The 22,191-nt window shown below is 38.7% G+C and overlaps 1 protein-coding gene across 1 annotated transcript in view; it reads right to left on the bottom strand.

Annotated features, from left to right (window-relative positions):
• LOC113108642 (dynein heavy chain 7, axonemal-like) overlaps positions 1 to 22,191 on the bottom strand; it is a 63,321-nt gene that overhangs the window by 17,496 nt on the left and 23,634 nt on the right. Inside the window, exons 32-49 of the mRNA XM_026271889.1 lie at positions 22,008 to 22,157; positions 20,681 to 20,863; positions 18,346 to 18,522; positions 17,327 to 17,458; positions 15,893 to 16,114; positions 14,384 to 14,581; positions 11,902 to 12,057; positions 11,408 to 11,576; positions 10,972 to 11,098; positions 10,674 to 10,893; positions 9,043 to 9,915; positions 7,931 to 8,160; positions 7,440 to 7,770; positions 4,759 to 5,105; positions 4,492 to 4,672; positions 2,777 to 2,962; positions 1,405 to 1,568; positions 584 to 738 (exon numbers count right to left, since the gene is read on the bottom strand). Of these exons, the coding sequence (XP_026127674.1) occupies positions 584 to 738; positions 1,405 to 1,568; positions 2,777 to 2,962; positions 4,492 to 4,672; positions 4,759 to 5,105; positions 7,440 to 7,770; positions 7,931 to 8,160; positions 9,043 to 9,915; positions 10,674 to 10,893; positions 10,972 to 11,098; positions 11,408 to 11,576; positions 11,902 to 12,057; positions 14,384 to 14,581; positions 15,893 to 16,114; positions 17,327 to 17,458; positions 18,346 to 18,522; positions 20,681 to 20,863; positions 22,008 to 22,157 (4,201 nt within the window). The remainder of the gene's footprint in view (positions 1 to 583; positions 739 to 1,404; positions 1,569 to 2,776; positions 2,963 to 4,491; positions 4,673 to 4,758; positions 5,106 to 7,439; positions 7,771 to 7,930; positions 8,161 to 9,042; positions 9,916 to 10,673; positions 10,894 to 10,971; positions 11,099 to 11,407; positions 11,577 to 11,901; positions 12,058 to 14,383; positions 14,582 to 15,892; positions 16,115 to 17,326; positions 17,459 to 18,345; positions 18,523 to 20,680; positions 20,864 to 22,007; positions 22,158 to 22,191) is intronic.

The following is a 22,191-nucleotide window of genomic DNA, read 5'->3' on the forward strand; positions in this document are numbered from 1 at the left end:
GAAGTGGGAACTGAACGAGTGCGGAAGAAAAGCAACAACAACAAAGAAATTACTAAATAAACTAGAGGAGGAGAATGGTAACAAAACAATCCACCCGAGACAGTTAAGCACGGGCCTGCCTACGTAAGCTGCCTTTCATCCTAGTGCAGCACTGATGGGGAGGAGACAGGCACCCAAGGCCAGATTACTCGGCTCATTTGAGTATCTCATGTTGCGTTTTGGGTCCACCCTTGGGCCTTCTTTGCAAGTGTAAAATTAGATGAAAATTGTGCTTTCAAGCTTAATGTGTAATGTACAAGGCAGTTTGGATTTGGAGTTGTAATGCAGCTCCAGGGAAAGAGAGACAATGTGAGCAATGAGCATTTATCAACAGGTAACATTCACTGCTTTGGATCAGTGATCTGTGCTTGTTTTTCATGGTGGAGGGGGACCCCTGGGGAGAAATACTGGTATTGCACCTTAAGGAAAATGTCTGTTGTTGTTTCTTCCTTCATTGATCTTTAAGTTTGATTTGATCAAAATCAAATTTGCATTTTCTGAATACTGGCTGTCATAAAGTTTAAAAGCTGTCAGTATTTCTCACCTGGAGTGCCAAATTGGATGCAGTTTTCTAATGTGCGCACAAAGTCAGCATCACTGAGCTTGATGATATGGAGACTGTTGGATTTCTCCATGTTCTTCAGCCACTTGTTAGCCTGGCCCTGAGGATCAATCATTAGGGGCCACCTCCTCGCATTACTGCAGGCAACAAGAAACTTAAGGATCCTTCACAAACAATGATAAATCATCTCCATCATTCAAAATTTATAATAACGCAGGAAATGTATTCAAGAATTTGACAAAATATTTCACCCCCCCCCCAAAAAAAAAAAAAAATTCTACTTTTACAGTATTTCTCTACACGGCAAGCCATCCAAAAGTCTAATAATATTTAATAACAGTGTGTCTAAAAGCTGTATTTTCTGTATTAATCCATCACAGCAATAAAGCAGCCTATTACTAATCCTTAATTATAATATACAATGAAAAAATATATATATTTTGTCAAAACCTTTTATTAAACAGAGTGCAATTCTATGTCTTCTGCTAATCTAGTATTTACTTTAAATTTTTATCAAATAAAAGCAATCCATCTAAAAATGACATGTTTAGAGTGACTGACTAGTGAAAATAGTAAGAAGCTTGCTGCTACGTTTCATCAAATCTGCATTTAGATAGCGCTAGAAGAAATCTCATAAAATAGGAATATGGTTCAGAACTTTATGGTTTCTTAAACCTTTAACTCCCTAAAATTAAAACTACAGAAAGGTATTTCAAAAACTTGTAAATAACATAATATTTAATACAAATTGAAGTCTAAAATGGTCAAACTGAAGGTAAAAAATACTGGCTAAACACTCTCACGAGATGATGATTGCGTTGTCAATGGAGAAACTGTCGGATGGGAGGCCAGCAATGGTCCAGCTGCGGATTTTCACCGGCTCACCCAGGGAGTTCATCAGTGACATGTTCTTGGAGCAGGGAATTCCTCTTGTCTTACACATGTCAATCCACTCCTCTGTAGCTCGCTGTAGATGTCAGACACAGAAACACACGCACGGCTCAAGAAAGACAACATGATCACAGCTGCTTTTGACAGTCTGGTCCAGAAACAACCACTGGTAGGCCTCCTGAGAGATGTAAGAAGTTTTAATCCTATTTGAAAACACAGATCCATATATCCAACCTTATCTGTTAGTTTCAGGACATAAGTATTATCATTTCGGTATCTTTGTTTTTGGTGTAAATCTAATAAAGACTAACTGCACACAAAGGTAATAAGCTGTGTGTCATGTACCTGCACAAAAGCTTATATAAAAAGACCCTCTTCTGGGAGAAAAGATATTGCTTTCACAGAGGGGGAAATATTAAAGTGAAACTACTCCCTGTTCCCTGAGTGCTATTTCAATCTCACCATAGCAATACCTGATATTGTACAAAGTGTTTTCACTGAGTTCATTCATTTTTTATGGACCCTGCTCTGCTGTTAAGAGTAACCAGCTGACAGGGGCAAATGTGTACAAATAATAGCTATAGAAGGATATCAAAAACACTGTAATGTTGCTCCACCTGAGACGCAAAAACCATACTGAATATGAAAATGACTTTCACTCATGTTTCAGTGCTTAGACTCAAATGTAATGGAAAGGTTATGTGTCAAATGCAGTTCTGCCAGACAAACTCTTTCCCATATGTCTCTCAATGGTAAGTATAGACTCTTCTACACTGTAAAATAATGGCAGGATTTTGCAACATTTAGCTATATTTTTTTGAAAATTATATATTTTTTTACTATGAAATCATTGGAAATAATTTTCTCGCTTACAGTACAAAACCATGTTTTGCTGCATTGTGTGATCTCACAAATGGGAAATATCCACAAGTTAAAAATGATAAATGTATTAATACTTCACTCCTTGGGGACATGTAGATATTGAAAATAAGATATGGTCAATAGTGATTAGTTTGCTTCTTGGCTATCAAATGCAAACCAACATTTTGCTTAATATCTGAATTTGTGCATATTTGTGTTTAAATGAGCCAACAGTTCAAAAGACAAAATAAATGAAAAGTCTAAGGAGTTTAAATATACTAGAATATATGTGTGAATACAAATGTCTCAGCTCATCGAATTTCCACTTTTTACCCTTTTTAAAATCTGTGAAGATATGAACAATGTGGGTTGATAAGCACATGGATTGGCAGGAGAAATAAACTGTTTTATGAGTTGGCACACCTGTCTAAAACTGGAAGTAAAGGCACCCAGATAGGCCACTACAGCAGCAGAGATGAGAATGTCTCCGGTGAGGTTGTTGTAGAGTTCACCTAAGTTACAGGCTGTCTCACTCCAGCGGGTCTTCTCTCCTCCTAGCCCACCAATGAGCTGCTCTGCACGCTCTAACTTTTTACTGCACAACTCCACCTACAGAAAAAAAAAAAAGGTAAACAAGGAGACTAAAGGATGAGTACATACATGTGGACATACCAACTGTTCAACTGTTCAGAAGTTTGAGGTCATTAAGGTTTTTAAAGTATACTTTTATTCCTCAAGGGCACAGTACATTCATATAATTGATGACTGATGAAAATGTAAAAAGGAATTTAAAAAGAAAACAATTATTGAATGCAGCCTTGTTTAGTCTAAGTGACTGCTTTCAAATCTTTGAATTTTTGAATCATAGAGTACATTACACACATTTTAACACATACTCCCTGATGTGTACAATATTAACTAAAGGCCAGTTCTGATTTTGTCACCATTTTATGAGTTGAAGCAGTATCAGCTCATTTAACATCATTTAAAAACATGCTAAAACAGGTGTTGGCCTCAAAGGTACAGCAGTTTAAGTGTGGCTGGCATCTGTATTCGGAGATAATCAGTCATTTGCACAGTTTAGAAAAAGATGACCAGATATGAGTGCATTTATATAAAACATTTGTGACCATAAATGAATGTTTACTATACAAACATCCTTCTAAATAAGGCATCTAATTGAATGTCTGATCCACTAGTGCAGGGCCTCTTTCATCATCACAGGAAAATGAATCTTTAAACCCCCAGTTTGGCTGCAGAGAAACACAGTCTTTGTTTGAAATGACAAAGTGAGCCTGCACAGCTACTGCAGAGAGTGATGGGAGCTCAGCGCTTGGGCACAAGCTTACAGCACAATCGCTGAACAATCCCAACATCTTATTCACTCCCTGCGATGACACTTCACTAATTATTTGTGACACTGCTGCATCCGGCAGCATGACACTTCATGCTCTTTGAGATGAATTCCTCTATAATTCCTGTTCTTTCTCAATCATGTCCCAAAGTGAGAAAACAATTTAAATGAGACCGTTCCAGTGGAGCTTCAGGAACAGCATAACAGGTTTGCTTTAGTGCGTTCAAGTGCCTTGATTCTGGCCATGCTTGAGAGAGCATGGCATAAACAATTTCTGCCCTCCAATAGGGAAAACAGACAACCTGAATTACAAACATGGAGAAAAGGGGGAAAAAAGAAGAAGGAACATGAAAGGAAGTGAAATAGGGCAGAAAACGGCAGAAGGGCCTTGGTGATGCTTGGTTTACCCAAACGCGCGCTAAACTGACAGGCAGTCTCTACAGACAAATGAGAACAGTGTGTGTGTGCCCCTGTGTGTTTTCTGTGTGGGTTTAGAAACAAAGGCTTCACACTTACAACTTCAAAGTTGGAACATAACATGATCTGAAGGAAAGTAAACAAAGAAGAAAAGGAAAACATTCCCTGAACTTCTCTAAATTCCTTAATAAACAAACTTCCAGCAAAGAGCGGCATTTTAACAGGGTCGAGCTGCACCGGAGGTTACAAAGAATGTCAATAGATAAAATAGTTGAACATGGTGTAATATGCAAGCAAAAGAAGCTAACCTTTTGTTGATTGTCAGAATCTTGAATAGCCTCTTCTGTGACTACTGTCCTCTGCTTACCTGATTTTCAAGGTCAGCCTTTTTGTTCTTGTTGGCTTCCAGGGTCTCCTGTAGTTTGGCCAATTTATCCTGGACCTCCTTCAAAGCAGCCTGTTTCTTCTGGAGGCTCTCCATGGCCACCTTCAGCTTCTCTTCTGCAAGTGCCAACTTCTCCTTCTTAGGGGCCACTACCTTTGCTACTCTGTGAAGGAAAAAAAAGTTTGCACCATGAAATGGTTCTTATTAATTAACATTTTTACACCTTTAGTTTGATAAGCTATAACTCACTTATCGTAGGAGTCCATAGCACAGACCCATTTACAGAGCCCCTCTGCAGCAGCAGAGGCCGTGCGGATCTTTTCTGGAACAAAGTCTGGGTTGGTGATGTATTTGTTGCGGATGACGCTCATGTAGTTTGCTGGAATATTGTCTTTATTGTACTCATGAAGGCTCTGGAGAAACTTCATGTCTCCAAGCAGTTTTTTCGCTGGGCCCCAGAAGTCCTCCACCTTCTTGCCAGAGCCTGAGGGGTCTGGGACGCGGTCTGGTTTTATGCCTTTCAGGATGCAGATGGCTTCCATCACCAGCTTGACACCAGCCGGAGGATTCTTCATGGATTTAACTAAAGTTATATCCTACAGAGCATGACACAGATTGATTTATTGGATATTGGCAGTATGCAATAGTTTAAAAAGTCAATAACATTCATTAAGTCACCAAGAGACACCTCTGGTGTTTATTACTTAAAGGGACAGTTTACCCAAAAATGAGAATTCAGGTATTTATTTACTCGCACTCAAAAGCGAAAGGGAGGTGCGGAGAAGAAAAGAATAAAAATTTGCCTTGTGCAAAAATAACCGACATGTTTAGTGCTGTAGCTTCAGTTTCCAAGCCTACAGTACCTGACGACATTTTGCAAAAACAGGTGAACATAGCACATGGAGGTGACTAGCCATGGCAGCGCCGGCGGCACCCAGGCAGAGGAGCAGGTGTCTGATAGTGAAGTCAAGGAGGGACAGAGTGAGCAGGAGAGTATAATTGAAATGGTAAGCATGGTAGCTACATGATTAACAGGGAGGGAGTGTTAATCAGGACGGGTGCAGGAGGATAGTGTGTGTGTGGGCCTGATTGGGCCACGACGAAGATGATGATTTACCTAAATTAATGAATATTATAATAAGACAACATAATCGTTGTCGCTATTATAAAATCTGTCAGATTGTCACCTACTGCACTAGCCACTGCACTAGCCACTCAGTTAAAGTCAAATAACACAGCATAAGCTATTTTCATTGTTTTGTAACTAGGTTAGCAGTTAAAACTTATTCAGTTGCAACTTCGGCTGACTATTCTAATGTTAACCCTTTAAATCCCATAATGGCCGCACGGCCATTCTTTAGAAAAACTTAAATAATGCCATTTGATTATTTTCATTATTACTCGTAAAGGCGCCCACGACGAGTTACACGTTGGAAGAGAGGTTAGTTATGCTGCGTTCCAAGCAGGTTTTTGAGCTCGTAAGTCATGATTTCAAACCACGACTAACGACTTTGTACCATTCCAGGCAAGTCACATCAAACTTCCTGGCCACAAGGAATTTTAGCTAGATTATTAATTTTATTGAAATGTTACATTGTCCTAAAATCATTTTTTCAATGTGTACCACTTGCAGAAACACTGCATCCTAGGAAATATTATTCATAGGGGCTGCCATTGTTGTTTCGCATGCTGTATGACGTCAGAACTCGGAACTCGAAGTACATCGATCTAGTACAAGTTCACGGGTGGGAAGTAATGGTATTGACTGCCGCACCAGTGCACTTTCATGGGTTTATGGTTGGAAAAACACGGGTTACGGGTTGCCTGGAATGCGGCATTAGCTAACGCGTGATATTTGGGGATTAAAACCCGCCTTGCATTTTGAAAGCTGTATATTTTTGTTTAGCTGTATATTCAACGAAGAAGATATTTTCTTATGTTTCTAATTAATTTCCAATATCATTAATATGCAATATTAATGGTGAGTGAATGATATGAATATCATATATATTATTAGGATGTTTTGTGTGAGTAATTTGGTAGTATAGTTTGTTTTTACTTTTTTATGGGAATTATTTCAACAATGAGAGGTAAATGTTGTTTGGTGTCATATTAAATAGGGTTTTATGCTCTTTAAAACAAAGTAGCCTATACTTGCAATTGTAAACACATTTTTTCTGCTGTCTGGTTCATTGAAAAAAAAACATTTCTTTTTAAAATTAGCAGTATTCTACATTCACATTCTATTGGGTTCTAAAGGGTTAACTAGCTTTTATAACATGGAGCACATTGTCCATCTAGAAATCCTGCTCTTCAAGAATACAGGACTATATAACCAAAATGGATCCTTACTAAGTGTACTTTTAACAACTCTTCCAAATAACTGTAATCATCTCTCTCTCTCTCTGTCCTCATGTATAGTCAAGCCAGGTTGAGTTAGCAGTGAAGGAGAACACCTTTGATCACCAGGGAGTCAGTCAAGAGACAGTGAGTACACTGGTCCACTTGCTCTGGTACACTGGTCTATGGCACTTAGTTCTAAGCTTTGTAGGGGTTTCTGGGAATGGAACAGTAGATATGCATATCTACAGGGACCGCAAGGATGGTGTACTGGTTGGTTGTGTCCGACCGATTGTGGTGGGTCGGTCTGAGCTAAAATGCCCTGCTTGGCCCTTTTTTGTGTCCCAGTCCAGCCCTGCTGTTTGGTTACCAACATTTTTTCAAAATGACCTTCTTTTGTGTTCCACAGCAAAAATAAAGTTATACAAGTTTTGGAAGGAGATGTTTGCAGTGAATGTTTGCAGAATTTAACTCGCTAACTCATTCTAGAATGTGTTTCTTTCGCCAAAAACAATCTGAGAGCTCTTTGTTGCTATAAACATTTTGCATGCATCATAAATAATAATTAGTCAGTTGTAGTTTCCTCCAACCTGTGTGGTGAGAGTATTCAAAGCAGCCAATGCAGCTTCCAGAATGGGCACAGCTACCGCCAGATCGGCATCACATTCATCTTTAATGGCCTTGGCAGCCATTGCCTGCTCATTAGCCTCTGCTTCATCCACGCGGACCACTTTCTCGGTCTTGGACACCTCCAAAGACTCTCGCTGGATAACCACCATCATCTCTTCCACCTCTTTACTGGCAACACGCAGCTGAGGCTGAAGGGCCTCCAGCTCTACCTGCATTGTGGACACCTGAGTGGCAGCCGATTCCAACTTCTCGAGACCAACCTCATAACGACTCTTTAGTTTCATGACATCACTGAAACAACAGAGACCGATAACAACATCATCATCACTGGCATAAATAATGCTGCTTATCATATAAAGAGTTCACATGCCAAAATGTGACACAACCTAATTATTCAAACCTAATCAGTCAGTGATTCTAATGTAAAGCCTCTGAGAGCAGGATGACTTACGTTCTTTTTCCCTGGAGTAGATGCTTAAACATAGAGATGAGCTCCAAATAGGAGGTTGGTGTGACATAGTTGTAGCGCTGCAGCTCCGAAAGGAAACATGCAGAGAGATTGATGGTGGATGTGTGGAAGCTTTTGCACATGCTGATACAGCCTTCACGAGCAGTGTCTGTCATTTCAACGTCTTCCAAGAAACGAGACGCCACAGCCTGCAGCGCATCTTCTGGCCAGCTCTTTTGGAACATAATGATTCATAAATTTTTGACTGTAACAATGCAAAGTTAAAATTAAACATTAAATAATTCTTGAATCCGTCAAAACAATTTGTTTAAAACGAGTGTTTAACATTTATAAAACATTTTGAGGAGGTAAAGTCAACAGAACCAGAGTTATTATTGTCAACTAAAACTAAAATCATAAAAAAGTTACTTGAAATAAAATAAATGTTATCTAAAAAACTTATTATATTTAACTTATTTTATCTTATTTTATTTAATGTTATTTTTTGTGTTTAGTTTAATGTAAAATACTAAATAGTTAAATCTGTAATAATAAACTGAAAAAAAAAAAACTAATAAAAAATGACAAAAGAACTAAATTACTAAACCTTTAAAGGGGTCATGAACTGCCTTAGTTTTTTTTTTTTATACTGTTCTCTGAGGTCCACTTATAACATTATCAAGTAATAAAATGTTGCTGTATTCGGAGCCATCTTCATCGTTTGATTTCTACATAGATCTGCACATATAAACTACATGCGCTCTAGTAAAAACTCTCTCGTAAAAACTGCATGCGTGAATTGGTGGGCGGGGCTAAACAGACAGGAGGGGGTAATTATCCACACTATTACATCATACAGTAAAATGTTCCAAAAGCTGTCGTTTTGGCAAATGCCCTTCAATATAAGCTGTTTTAGACTAACAACAAAGTTTTGAGTTCTGAAATGTAAAGGACGTTTTTAATAGTACAATGACCTCCTGTATATAAGAAGATCAAGAAAAATTGACCCCTTTAACTAAAATTAAATTAGTAATGGAAAATCTAAAAATAAAAAAAATGATTACAAACTAAATTAGTATATTAATGACTCTAAAAACATTCACGTTCACACCAACCTGAAACCAGTCAATAGTGCAGCAGTTAATGAGAGCAGGGAAACGTCTCAAGCGGCTTCTGAAGGTGTCGCCAATAGGACTCATGGCCAGTACCACATGCAACTGGCTGCGGCAGCGCTCCAAAAACATGTTAAAGAGAGCCAGTGGGCTGCCGTCCGTCTGCTTATCACGCTCACGCTGACGGTCCAAGATGCGCATGCGCTCACAAATCTCCTGCTTCTCATCTACGGCAAAGAGATTGGGAACCTCGCCAGTGTTTAAGAGGTTACTCACATCTTCCAAAAATGACTCCAACTTAATTTGGGTGTCTGTGAAGAGGAAGACTCCATGAGTTTCCCCAGATGTCGATTTTTGCATGATGAGTTTGAGGTCATCGCGCCACTCTGTAACCCCATAACTCTTGGAGATCTCCACCTGGAACAGTTCGGCTTCAGCCATGTGGGCGGCCAAGCGTGTCAATGACTGTCGGCCGCTCCCTCCGACTCCTACTAAGAGAGCGTGACCACGGGGCTGTTTGAGAATCCGGGAGATGCGACATACGTGTTCAATGGCGAACCGGAAAAGTACAAGATTCATGGGAGCCTTGCTGATATTGTTGTACTCTTCAAGATGGGACTCCACCACCTGACGGAGCTTCTCAGGGTTACCCACCTCACGGTAATTCCGGTCCTCACCTTTGGGGTCATGGAAATCACAGAACATGAGGCTTCGAAGGTCATCTTCAGTTACATGCCCATCTGCGTCACTGTCCAGATGCTTGAAGAGCTGATGGAAGTCTTCTTTCAGGTGAGACTTGGATACTTCTTGCAGGAAGCCCACCATCCATGCACAATCAGACGGATGCACTAAGCGGTCATAATACACCCTCAGGACCTGCATGAGAGCCATGTTCTACATTAGTTTGTTGTTTGTATAGATGGTTTCATCGGTCGCACGCGCCTGGACCTAAGTTAACTTCCGGTCTGTGTCTTGTATATCGGTCTGGCTGAAGTGCCTTCTACAAACGCAGTTTAAGTCACGGTGATTAGTAGACTGAAGTTGGGCTCAAGTGGTTTGGCTGCGGGATGTGTTTCCCATACATTTATTTATTTTTGGAGACTCGCCACAATTTTAAAACTGATCGATTTTCAAAAAGGCTTCGTTAAATAAACATGAGTAAAGTAACGTTACGTACTGCACGTTTAATGATAAGAATTCCTTACATTTATATGTTTAAATATCAAAACGAGGCACAGGTATTTTATATCGCTGTATTTCTGAAGGAGGACTTGTATGTTATATGCCTGATAAAGCAGCGTGTGAGCGTACCAGCTCTGCTTCGTTTACAGCTGTTACTGGGGAAACCTCTATTTCTCGCGCTTTATGTCTATGCTTTAAAACATCTCCTGCTGGCAAAGAATGAATTAGCATTTTCATTAAGTCCGCCTGATCCACGCAGCAAACATATTTTGTTTGTTATCAAAAAATATCTACTCTAGATGGACTTGGCTGTTGTTCTTGATTCTATTTGGAGTCTACCGGCAGTCAAGTTAGGTCCACAAAAGCGTGCACGCGCAGTAACGTTTGTTTATGTTGATGCCGTTGAAACCGTCTATTATGACATGACCTATTCAAATTGTGTTTGCAGTTACCTCATGCACCCATAAGCGTTTTATAGCTGTAGGGTCATCAGCAGTCTCTGGTCGTGATAAGCAGATCCCCTGGATGACACGGGAAAAATCTCGAAGATTGAAAAGGTAGTGGGACTTGGTCGGGGTTGGTAGGAGGTTTTTAGTGGCCTCCTGGTACACAGACATGGTGGCATTGATGATTTGAGAGGTGACGCTGGAGAACGGTTTGGGAAATGGAAATCTGAAAGCAGGTAAAAATAGGAAATGTATTTAACAAATTTATTTATTTATTAACCACATTGGAATGGAGCACCATTACCTAATGGTCAAGTGCCAGTCCAGAATTCTTGAGAAGATGGTGAACATGGTTTTGTCATCAAATTCATTAATGGTCACTGTGTTGAAATGACGTAAAAATCGAGGAGTCACAGGATTCCTACCTCCACCTGCATGTGACAATGGACATGATGACATGTAAAAGCATACTTGTTATCCACTTGTTGGTCATCCTATCATATCAGGCTTGTTAACTTTCTATGCTATAAAAAGTTGCATACAACTATGATTTGCTTCATAATGCTTGACACATTTGTTTTACCAGTAATGTTTAACTTTGTTTGATTTATGTGAATTATTTGTCTTTATTTTTATATGCTCCAAAGTAATTTTGACTTGCTGTACTGAACTAAACACTGCTCTGGAAACTATTTGCTCTGAATAAAAACTGCATTAGCATATACAAATGACAAACTCACCAGGCGGACCCATGGCACACATGATCTGGATGTCCACTAAGTTGATCATGGAGCAGTCCTTCATGTCATACCAGTTCCAGTGGTCGAGCCACTGACGCAGGAGCTCTACTGGAGGCTGGGCTCCATAGGTTTCTCTTGCTGGCATGTTCACATCATCCACAAACACCACCTGATCAAAGTAATCGAAAGGCAAATTAAAAAAAAGTTTAAAAAATAAATGGCAGGAATATTTTTTAACATTAAGGCTAATGTAATTTTGAATGCTGTAAGATAATGTGCTGTTAATGGTGATTAAATACAGGTGAACTTGTGAATCAAAACACATTTTTTCTCCCAAATAATTTAGAGGCAATTAATAACTCATTTTCACTTTGCAGTTCGAATTTTGGGCACACATTATGGTCATTAATGGCTTTTGAAATTCTGTGAAGGATTTCTTAGTAAAAATGTATTGAGATTTAATCATAACTACTCCAATAACATAAGGGTATTACCATTTTTCTTCCCAGAGGAGGACCAAACACTCCTTTCCTTCTCTTATCGAGTTTAGACATAATAATATTTTGGGTCTGTGCTGCTGTTGTTTGGGCTGAAAAGTTAATCAACAGAGGACTGTACACATCCTTCTCCAGATGATTCAGCAAAAAGTCCTGTGGGAGAATTGGAGACACTTAATTAGCTCTAGTTAGCACAGATGTTGCATCAAAATTCCGTTTTTTTTTTTTTATCAACACTTCCAACCTTTAGAAGTGTTGAGAAAACTGTTTCAACTATGAACCTGTCACCACCATTAAGAAAGATGCTGTAAGATGTACATGAGTCTATAAAACAGTTTTATAAAACCATTGCACCTGACATAATTATGCTTGCATTTCAAATAAGTGAGTAGCAAGCAAACTGAATAACTAAATATGTGCTAAAAAAAACATTGCAATATGGATGAATTATATCTCTTTATAGTTTAACAGTTGACCTCAAGGATGAAAATCAACAACATGCACAACCAACATAAAAGCTCTTATTATGAAACAGCCACATGTCAACTAATTAATGTAAATATATGCACATTTCAGAGAGACCTCATTCATTATATTTTGAGGAGCCTGTGAGCTGCTCCACTTAAGCCTGACACATACAATTTCTTTCATTCCTTAAAACTCTGTGAAAGAGCCATGTGGCAGAGTGCGAAGAGTGATGATTTAATATTCACGTTCTAAATGAGTGATGAAGTCATCGGCACCTGCAGGCATTTCATACTCAAAACATGCAGACTTTTAGAGTCCTTCATAATTTTGCCAGAGAATCACAAGGAGGAAATTGTGAAAAAATTAAACAGGAAGAGAAGGCAGAGTGGGAACATGTGAAGTAAGTGGGTAAGTGACTAGAAAGAATGAAATAATCCTATTAAAACTAGTTCTAAAATAAATGTGGAGTTTGAACAACATTACTCAGTTTCTTCAGTCTTTTCAAAACACAAGATGAGATCTCTAAACTCCAAACTATGGTCTGGCACACATCACCGTTGTGACGGCTGAGATTTTGGGCTGTATTTTAACGATCTAAACGCAAAGTGTAAAGTGTAAAGTTTGCTATTTTAACGACGGAAAAATGATTGCCGCACACAGGCGCATGGTCTAAATGGGTTGTCCCTTAATAAGTAATGGGTGTTTTTTGGGCGTACCGTGCAATAAACCAATCAGAGTCTCATCTTCCATTCCCTTTAAGAGCCAGTTGCGCTCGTGCCATGATGGATTTGCTATTTACATGGTGGAATTTGGCAAATGCAAAGACAGAACACGTCTCCGAGATGAAACTAATTCTGATGCATGTGATGACTTTCCATTATGACATGTAGGCATATATATACTGTATATTTAGCCTACAAAAAAAAATCTTATGCATTGTAATCCTTTAATTTTTAATATTTGGCATGTTTGTGTGCTGCTGTACATCCTTGTGTTTAATAAGCAGCGTGTACGCTCTTTAAATAACAAAGAAAAAACATTGCGTCAGACTTTAGACCAGGTTTGAGTTGGTCTATGGCGCAGTCTATTTTCAACTCCTTAAAATAACAATGCACCAGAACACATCTCTTTTTTTAGACCAGCACACCCATGGGTGCAAAAATGAGCACAAATGCATTTGCTAATTAAACGACGCGGCGCAGGATGGGAAAATGCGAATGGCGCCGGACTGAAACTAGTAAACACACTTGCGCTGCGTCTTGCGTCGCATTGCGCCTGGTGTATAATAGGGCCCTTTGTGTTGATACCATCCATGTGTATTTAAAACAAAAGCATAATGATTCCGGTAAGAGATGAAGCTGTTTGACTTTCTAACCATGCCACCGACCAAAATAACAGCACTGAGTGTGTTCAGCTTTTATGGAAAGGGGGTGGGGAAGCACAGTGGACCACAGCTGGTCTTGAACCATTGACTGATTTATCATTAGTCATCCTTGAATGCACACACATTCAAGATCATGTTAGAGGTTTCGTGCTCAGCTGGGCAATGTGGAATGTAGGTAGAGACACTTGCGTCATGCACTTATTTTCTTTTGGATGGGGGCACCAGTGGCACTTGCTTGACTTTATTACTATTGATTCTCATTTTGTGTATCTGTTAAATGCGCAACTTTTGATGAAAACATAGCTAATTTGAACTAATTTTTTGAACGAGTTTTAATCATTACATTGCTCTGAACTGCAGTAAATTCTCCTCATGGCACAATCAGAATTATGCAGGAAATATAAAATATATCACAGAATGCAATGCAAAATTTAATGTGTTTATTTCATACAATTTAAGTGTTACAATTGTGTGTTTGCCATTATTTTTTATTAACTAATGAACATATTATTTAATTATTTCATTAAAAATTTTATGGATTGACAACCCTATTCTAAATTTAATCCTGAGTGGAAAGTCATTGGTAGACTGATAATCATGGTGGTTAAAAAACCCTGAAACACTCACTAGAATGTAGACGCTCTTGCCAGTTCCCGTGGGGCCGACAAAGACAGTGGGCTTCTGATGAGTGATGAGCAGCTTCATGAGAGCAGTGTAGCGCACAGTGTTCTCCGTAGGCACAATTATTTCGTTGAACTGCACATCTTTGGGGATGGGGGGCAAAGCCTTCAGCTCCTCAGTCCACAACTCCCATCTGCCTGGACCCTGTTAGAGTATCATTGTTCATGTAAATCATTTTTTAATAAATAACAATTTCAGTAGTTAGTTTTGTTTTCCTGTCCATCTGTGTGTCTTAAACAACAGTGTACTGTATATTAACACTGCATTGTTTTCAATTCCACCATTATGACACCCTTTGAAATCTCTTCATGGTGCACTCTTTTGTAGATGTCTTACACTGACCACAAAATAATTATGGGCTTGTTCATGGTCCCGTCTGCTCAGAACAAAAAGGCTTTTATCTACAGAAGAAAAATGTAAGCAATGGATAATCCATTTCTTCTCTAATAAATGACATTTTCAGCATTTAATGAGGCATGAAATTGGCAAATTAGTCCAGGTTATGCCTGAAGTTTTATTACACAGAGATAAAGCTTGTGATTTACAACAAATAATAAGACAGATTACCTCATTCAGGATGAGGAAGGTGTGCTTCCTCAGCAAAGAGTGAATTTGCTTATTAGGATTTCAGGACGAAAAATACAAAGAATCAAATTCACATGCCTCAAGCTCCAGGAATTAAGTGGTTGACTTTACACTTTGAATGTAATCTAAATATAGAGCTCGCCAAGATGGTATTTTAATACTAAACCAGGCTGGATATTAGAATTGCACAATTTGCTTTCTAGAAAGCCAAATTGGGAAACCATCTTTGAGAAGCAGCAGGAAAGTGGAGATAATTCGAATTAATACAGATACTATAGATGCAATATGTAATAATTATTGCAATGATATACATTTTTAATCTACTATTACATATATAAAATGTATTATTACTTCTTTAAAATGATTTCACATATACAGTATATGAGAACATATATATGAATCGGATCCTTTACTCTTCATCAAATGGTTTGTGACATAACACGTAAATGGGCTTTAGTTTAAAATAGATGTGAATTGATAAAAAAAGTGTATATCTTAGGTCCTATAACTTGTTACTACATTTTGACTCTATATACAACAATTAACCATGCTTTATTCTAAATCGTCCTTTGATTTTTTTAAAATGACTAATAATCCATGTACTGAAATAATATAAGGACTTAAGAGATGAATGTACAGTAATTATTAAAGAGTTAACAGAATGCCGTTTGGAAGCAGGCATTAATAGATTTAGATGGAGTACAGTCTTTCACATATTAGGACATCAACTTTGAAAAAGTATTTCACGTCAGCTACCTAATTACGCCCCAAAAATTAGGACAGGAAAAAAAAAAAAACTTCCCAGAAGAGCCCAATCTGTTTCTCACTACATACTGTATCCGCCCAAGTGTGTTGAAGAAACTTCCTGACCTCTTTGAGGAAGCGGTATTCATAGAGCGTGCCCTCAGTGGGTAAAGGCACCGTCAGCTGCTTGGCGGGAGGCTCCACGTGCTCCAGGATTCCATGGCGTGTGCGCGTCTCTTCACTAAGACCACCTGCCAGCATCTCCCTCACCAAGCCATCGAATTTTACTCTTCCTGCTTCAGTGCAGCTGGCCCCGACTGACCACACAAGGCAAAAAACAAAGATGCCCTACACAGAAAGAAAGAAAAACAATGTTTGCATGGAACAGGAGGGGTCAAAGCTAGTGGCACTTTTATTTGACTAACAAACAGCTCAGTAACATCATAATTTTGTCCTCTGATAAACCCATTTTTAGGTATCATTATGATATGATACTATCATATATTGGGTTTTTAATACAATTTCTAAATCATTACTTCCTCTGTTGTTGTTTTTAATCACTATGACCCACAGCTGACCTTCCCAGAGCTACTAATCCAATCAATTATTCAAAAATATTCCTTTACAAACTCAATTGCTCCTTCAGATCAATCGGCTACAGCAATGACAATCTATACAAACACAGTTGATTTGGGGCAAAATGCTTTGTGCTCGTTTGGTGTAAACAAACAAGCCAAAAAGTTTTAAGAAAGTGCAATACTCTGATGACCAACTAGGAGGAAGCTAATAATGTCATTCCTATCTGGGCGGAGGGAGACTTTCTAAGAATTGATCCTGTACCAGCTAATCAATGAGACTCTCCGTCTAGGTTGGCAGTTTTTGACCTACTGATATGATCATCGTCTCAGAGGAGCAGGTGGAGAAAGATTATTACCTTTAGAGGAGAAATGCAGACAGTATTGACAGACTTCAGACAGCACAAAAAATGGCAAAAGTTGCCTTTGGCTTAAGAGATGACCTTTCAGGGCACTAAAGCTAAGATTTTTGTAAGAAACAATTAATATGAAAACTTTGCAGTGGACCACACAAACTGAAAAAAAAAAAAACATACATGCTTGTGAGGACTAAACAAACTACATTTCAATTCATTAGCCATGAGATGAAATTGAAATAAAAAGATGAGGTCCATGAGATATGGACAATACAGTATATCCAGTATATGGCATTTCTCCTATGTATTTATAACCTTGTACACCCTCTCCAAATGCATATTAAAACTCCAGCACATACTAATTTATCACAATTAGATATTGAACATTTCTGATGAAAATGTAAGTGGTGCCTTTGCAAACCAAACCTTCATGATGCAGGGTGTTGTGGATGGTTGCTAGGACATCGCTACTACATTGTGTTTGCAAATAAATTTTGCTTGGTTGTTAGTGAACTGCCTCGGTGCGGGCTCAGCAGAAGTGTGGATTGATTTCTGCTACATAGGGAAAGCTGCAAGCATTGAGTGTCCAACATTCCACAATTCATCTTTTTTACTTTTTATCTCCTTACCTCAAGCCAGGAGCACACATCTCTCTCACTCATCCCCTTCATCTGGCTCTCCTCTCTGAACTCATCCATCATACAGTCCATCAGATTCATCAGAGACCTCACCAGGCTCGTGTTGGAAGTAGGAGATAATTCCTGAATGCCGACACAAAACACACTCCATTAGTCCGGACTAAGAACCCGTGGCTAGGTGATTAGTGGTATGCCATTATACTGGGCAAGACTATCTTAAAGGTACGCAAGACATGCTGTGATTTTGGTTTGCACTGTGAGATAATAAATAATAGCTGGCAAGACAAAAATGACAAAAAAGGGTTTGAAGGAATGTTGCATTAAATGAGTGGAAGAAAGTGCTAGTTTGTCAGGCTAAAACTGTATTAATAAAAGTTCACTGTAAGCACTAAGAGACAAAACAGAACTGTCAAGAAAATTAGCATTTAAAAAAAGAAAGCACATAATTAGTGCTTTATCCCTTTCAGAACTCAATGCTTGCATGCAAGCACAAATGAACCCCTAATTGCAGAAGCATGTTATTATTAGGAAAGAAAATGCTGTATGTAATGTCTGTCATTAATTGAGACCATGCAAGAATTTCATATTCATTCCAGAGTAATAATTATGTCATATAAAAACTAATGGAGTTCTTTTTTTTGTAGTACCACTGCATGTTTATGAAAAGAAGTTACAAACTCTTCTTTCAGCTTTACCTACATTTTAGTAAGACCAGGAAAAAGACAGGGAGGAAACAATTCAGACAATTTAACACAAATATTAATGATCTACAGTCGTCATCACAAAATAAACCTCAAGGCTATTAGTACCCAATGCAAAGTTGAAGGGTCTTGTATCATCCTAAAAGGGTTTATTTTGAGCTTAAGAGAATAGAGAACAGGCTGAAATAATTTGTCAATGAGAAGAATAACAATTTATGAATGTGCAATTTAATATCAGATTAATTAATGATGCCTTTTAATTTTGCGGCAAAGCACTCCTCATTATTTGCAGCATAGTTACAGCTGTACCTTAGTGCCTTTGCGGATGAGCTGAAGACATGCTGGCAGCATGCGGTCGAAAAGGCCAGTGATGAGGTCTTTGTGCATGGAGCTCAGAGTAGACGGCAAAGTGTTGAACCAAGACAGCATCAGAGGCCGCCATCCCAACATGTGAGGCTCCATGTAGATCATACCACAGCGAGATACCTGCACAGAAAGCAGTAATGTCCCAGCTGTTTTTTAGCATTATTTGATGTACAGAAATTTCGATTTAAAAGTCTTTACAGTCACTTTTGATCAATTCAATGCATTCTGTCTGAATAAAAGTATTCATTTCTTAAACATACTGACCCCAAACTTCTGAACAATAACATTTGACTATGTGACTTTTGTAAATATCAAGAAACAAGCAAACAGCACTCATTTCCACAGCAGTCCTTCCTAAAGGATGTGGACACAACTCCAAAGGGTACAAAACATTTTATATATTGCTTAGCCATCTGGAATGGCGCATAGTTCAAACAAATTGCATTTTATTCATCTGCACAGCAGCTGCACTGGGTTACACATAAAGATAAAGGTCCTCTGTGCTTAATAATTTGATGAATAGCACATCATCAAGGTTACGAGATGGAAACAGCTGTCGGAGAGTGGCTCCCACGAAAGGCCCATGTGAATGGTAGAGGTGTAAGTGAATTGCAAACTGGGCGCTTATGCACAGGTGTTGAGCCGGAGGAGACATCTGGGCCAAGCATGACCTCGAGAGCACGTTAGCTTGTTCAACTGAATTCTCATTGAACTTTGGTCTAGTTTGCAGCAGGACATATGAGTCAAGCATCAATATATAAAAAGGAGGAGACAAGACAGAAATTGCCAGAGACAGATATGGGCCAAAGGGAGATGGTTTATGCTATAGCCAGGCCTCTTTCGTTTTCTGTCAAAGCGAGACAAGATATTCACACAAATTTGATCTCTGTCTCACTCTTTCCCTCTGGCTTTGTCTCCAGCATCTACTTTGATCTGATCTGGTGACAGTCGCAAACAACACAAAAAAACATGCAGACATTCAAACACACACACACACACACACAAACACACACACACACACACACACAAGCTCTTTGCTTATCCATAACATGCTTGTTTAATCTCTGTCATCATCATCCATTCTTCTGAATCAGAGCCTTCTTCCCACATTGGGCCAGAAAAAGCTGGGATCCACAACGATAGGAACCTTTCCTCAGGCTGGGATGTGTGAGGCAAAATCTCTGTCAGATAAAAAACCATCTTAGGAGAAGACACTGAGATAAATAAGGGGAGGAAATCGCGTTGGTGTTTCTGAAAAAAACGAAATTCAGAAGCGACATGCCATTATGCCATTTTTGAGTAGGCTGGGAGAGGGGGGGAAGCGTGGTATTGCCAGTGAATTGGTAAGTCCTCTTTTGACAGGTTTACTGAATGACAACAACAATATCATTTGATGGTCTACTTTCTTTTCTTTCTTTTTTTTCAAAACATCAAAGGTAGCCTCAGAGATGTCTTGTCTGATAAAGATAAAACAAAATGCGTTGGGAAATGTGCAGATTTTTTCATCAAATTTCATCATTTTGATACTGTATTGGAAAAGAAATACAGTTGTGCAATGTAGGTTTGCCTTTGTAGGTGGAATATATTAAAGCCACATATTATTGGAATGTATTGCAAATGCCTGCTGAAGCGATCCCGAAGTTAGAAACAAGTGGATGAATTATTATTATTGTTTTTTTTAAATAAGATTCATGATCCTTACAGTCTTTCGATCTTACTGATCTTAGCCTGTCACAGTAATGTCATGTCATGTAATGGAGGCCTTGCAAAGAGGCTTTTATAAAAGGTTGAGGCTGTTATGAACTAAATTGGAAACATTTACAGCTATTGAATGAGCCCCAGAGCAAAGCAGAATATTAAAAATTGGAAAAAAAAGTTTGAATTTCACTATAATCGTAGGGGCACAATCTAAAGGGGAGGTCACACTACACTTTTCTTCCTACTGACATCCATTCATAGGATTGCAAAGACGAGACACTGGAAAAACAGGCTTGTATGTCACAATATAACACAGAGTAACCTCTCAGATAAATTAAAGGAACAAATGATTTAAGCTTCATGTTTGCACCAGTGCAGAATAGTGCTGCAGACTGTATATTTTTACATTTTGTATTTACTATTAATTGTCATATGTTGACTTTGTTGTTTTTTTAAAAAGATGCCCGCTGAGTGTGACATGCATATCTCAACTGCTGTGGTATCAGAAGAAATTCTGCATGCTCAGTGTGATCACGAATCTTGCTGAACCACATAGCTATCACTGAAATGGTCATCTTACCGTGGCTGGTGAAGCCACCTCCAGGTCCATGGGCTCAAAGATAAGGCTCATCTGTGGGGACATCTGGATGATCTCTCCACTCATGAGACAAAGCTTCTTGTTGTCATCCAGTACAGTGTTCATGTTCTCAATCCACACTGCGTCCACAGGCCCATCAAAAATCAGCCACTTCCTGTCAGGACTCTGGTGGGGAGGCAGCAGGAAGTCACTTCAGACTCATATCGAACAATCTAACTTCAATTTTGCTGTGTGTGTGTGCTGTGGCTGTGTTTCAGTAAAATAGATATAACTGCACATCATTTATTTTTTTACCACTTGGAAAATTAGAGCTCACTGGCATAATACTTTTTGCTGTAGACCACCATTTTTCCTATCATTTTCTAAAAGTTGTTCTGGATGTCTTAAGTTTAAAAATGAGGGTAACTAACAGTTCTCAAATAGAAGAAAAATAATTATTCTAAAATTTCAACACTCTCACATTTGTTTAAGCTTAAGATGATTGCATTATTTGAACCTAGTTCTTTCTACCCATAGTTTTTCCCACGAAAACGACCTCAATTTTGTAACATGTCTTCATAGCCTCCAGCAAAAACAGCGGCAATCAAATCTGAAACTAAGTTGGAAGCAAACATTTGACACCTGTCTGCTCCTATTATGTTCCGTTTTATTCCTCAATTACAGCTATTAGAGGATCTAGGTTCGCTCCCCACCTTCTTGCTGAGCCAAAGACAATGCTCTACCATGTCTTCTGCCAACAACTGTTTTAATGTAAACACTTCTATTGTAAGCCGGTGAAACAAAGCTTCAAACTGTAATCCTTTGTAAATGAGGGTAGAACAACATTAAAGTCAGTGGGTAAAAGATGACACAGACTTAGGCTTAGTGTTACCATGGTGAAGAAAGAGAGCTGCAGATTTCAAGCAGACAGCACTACTGTATGTGAATGTTCTTTGTGTTGAGATAGCTTTAGATTGAAGGCAGTGCATTTAATGTTCAGTGCTATTTATGGATCTAGTAGTGACTAAACTCTGACAGGAGACTAGTTTTCTAAACATGGAGAGACATTATTACTTTTTACTAAATCTTACGCAATGTGCACTAAATGTGATGAAGCGAGGGATGGATGGATAAACAGATGAGCATAGAGAAGTAGATAATATTACTGATGCATAGAAGGAGGGAGGGGTAAATGTATTGATGGATTAAAGAACGGATGGATGATGGAGGGAGGGAGAGATGAATCAATGGATGAATGGATAGAGGTATAGACAGAAAGATGTATGGATGAATAAATGGACAAATAGGATGACTGTATTGGTAAATGTACCTGGGAAGTAGCGAATGCTCTATAGCTGACAGCCAAGATGCCATCTGACCACTCGTGGGACACAGGATCAAACTGTCCATACAGCTGGCCCATAGTGATAGACTTTGGGTTGATAACGGTGATCTGAACCCTGTTCTCCTCCATCAGTCTCTGCATTCAAATCAGATTAAGTTTGATTGATACT

This window comes from Carassius auratus, chromosome 9, assembly GCF_003368295.1.
Source record: "Carassius auratus strain Wakin chromosome 9, ASM336829v1, whole genome shotgun sequence".
Lineage (NCBI taxonomy): Eukaryota > Metazoa > Chordata > Actinopteri > Cypriniformes > Cyprinidae > Carassius > Carassius auratus.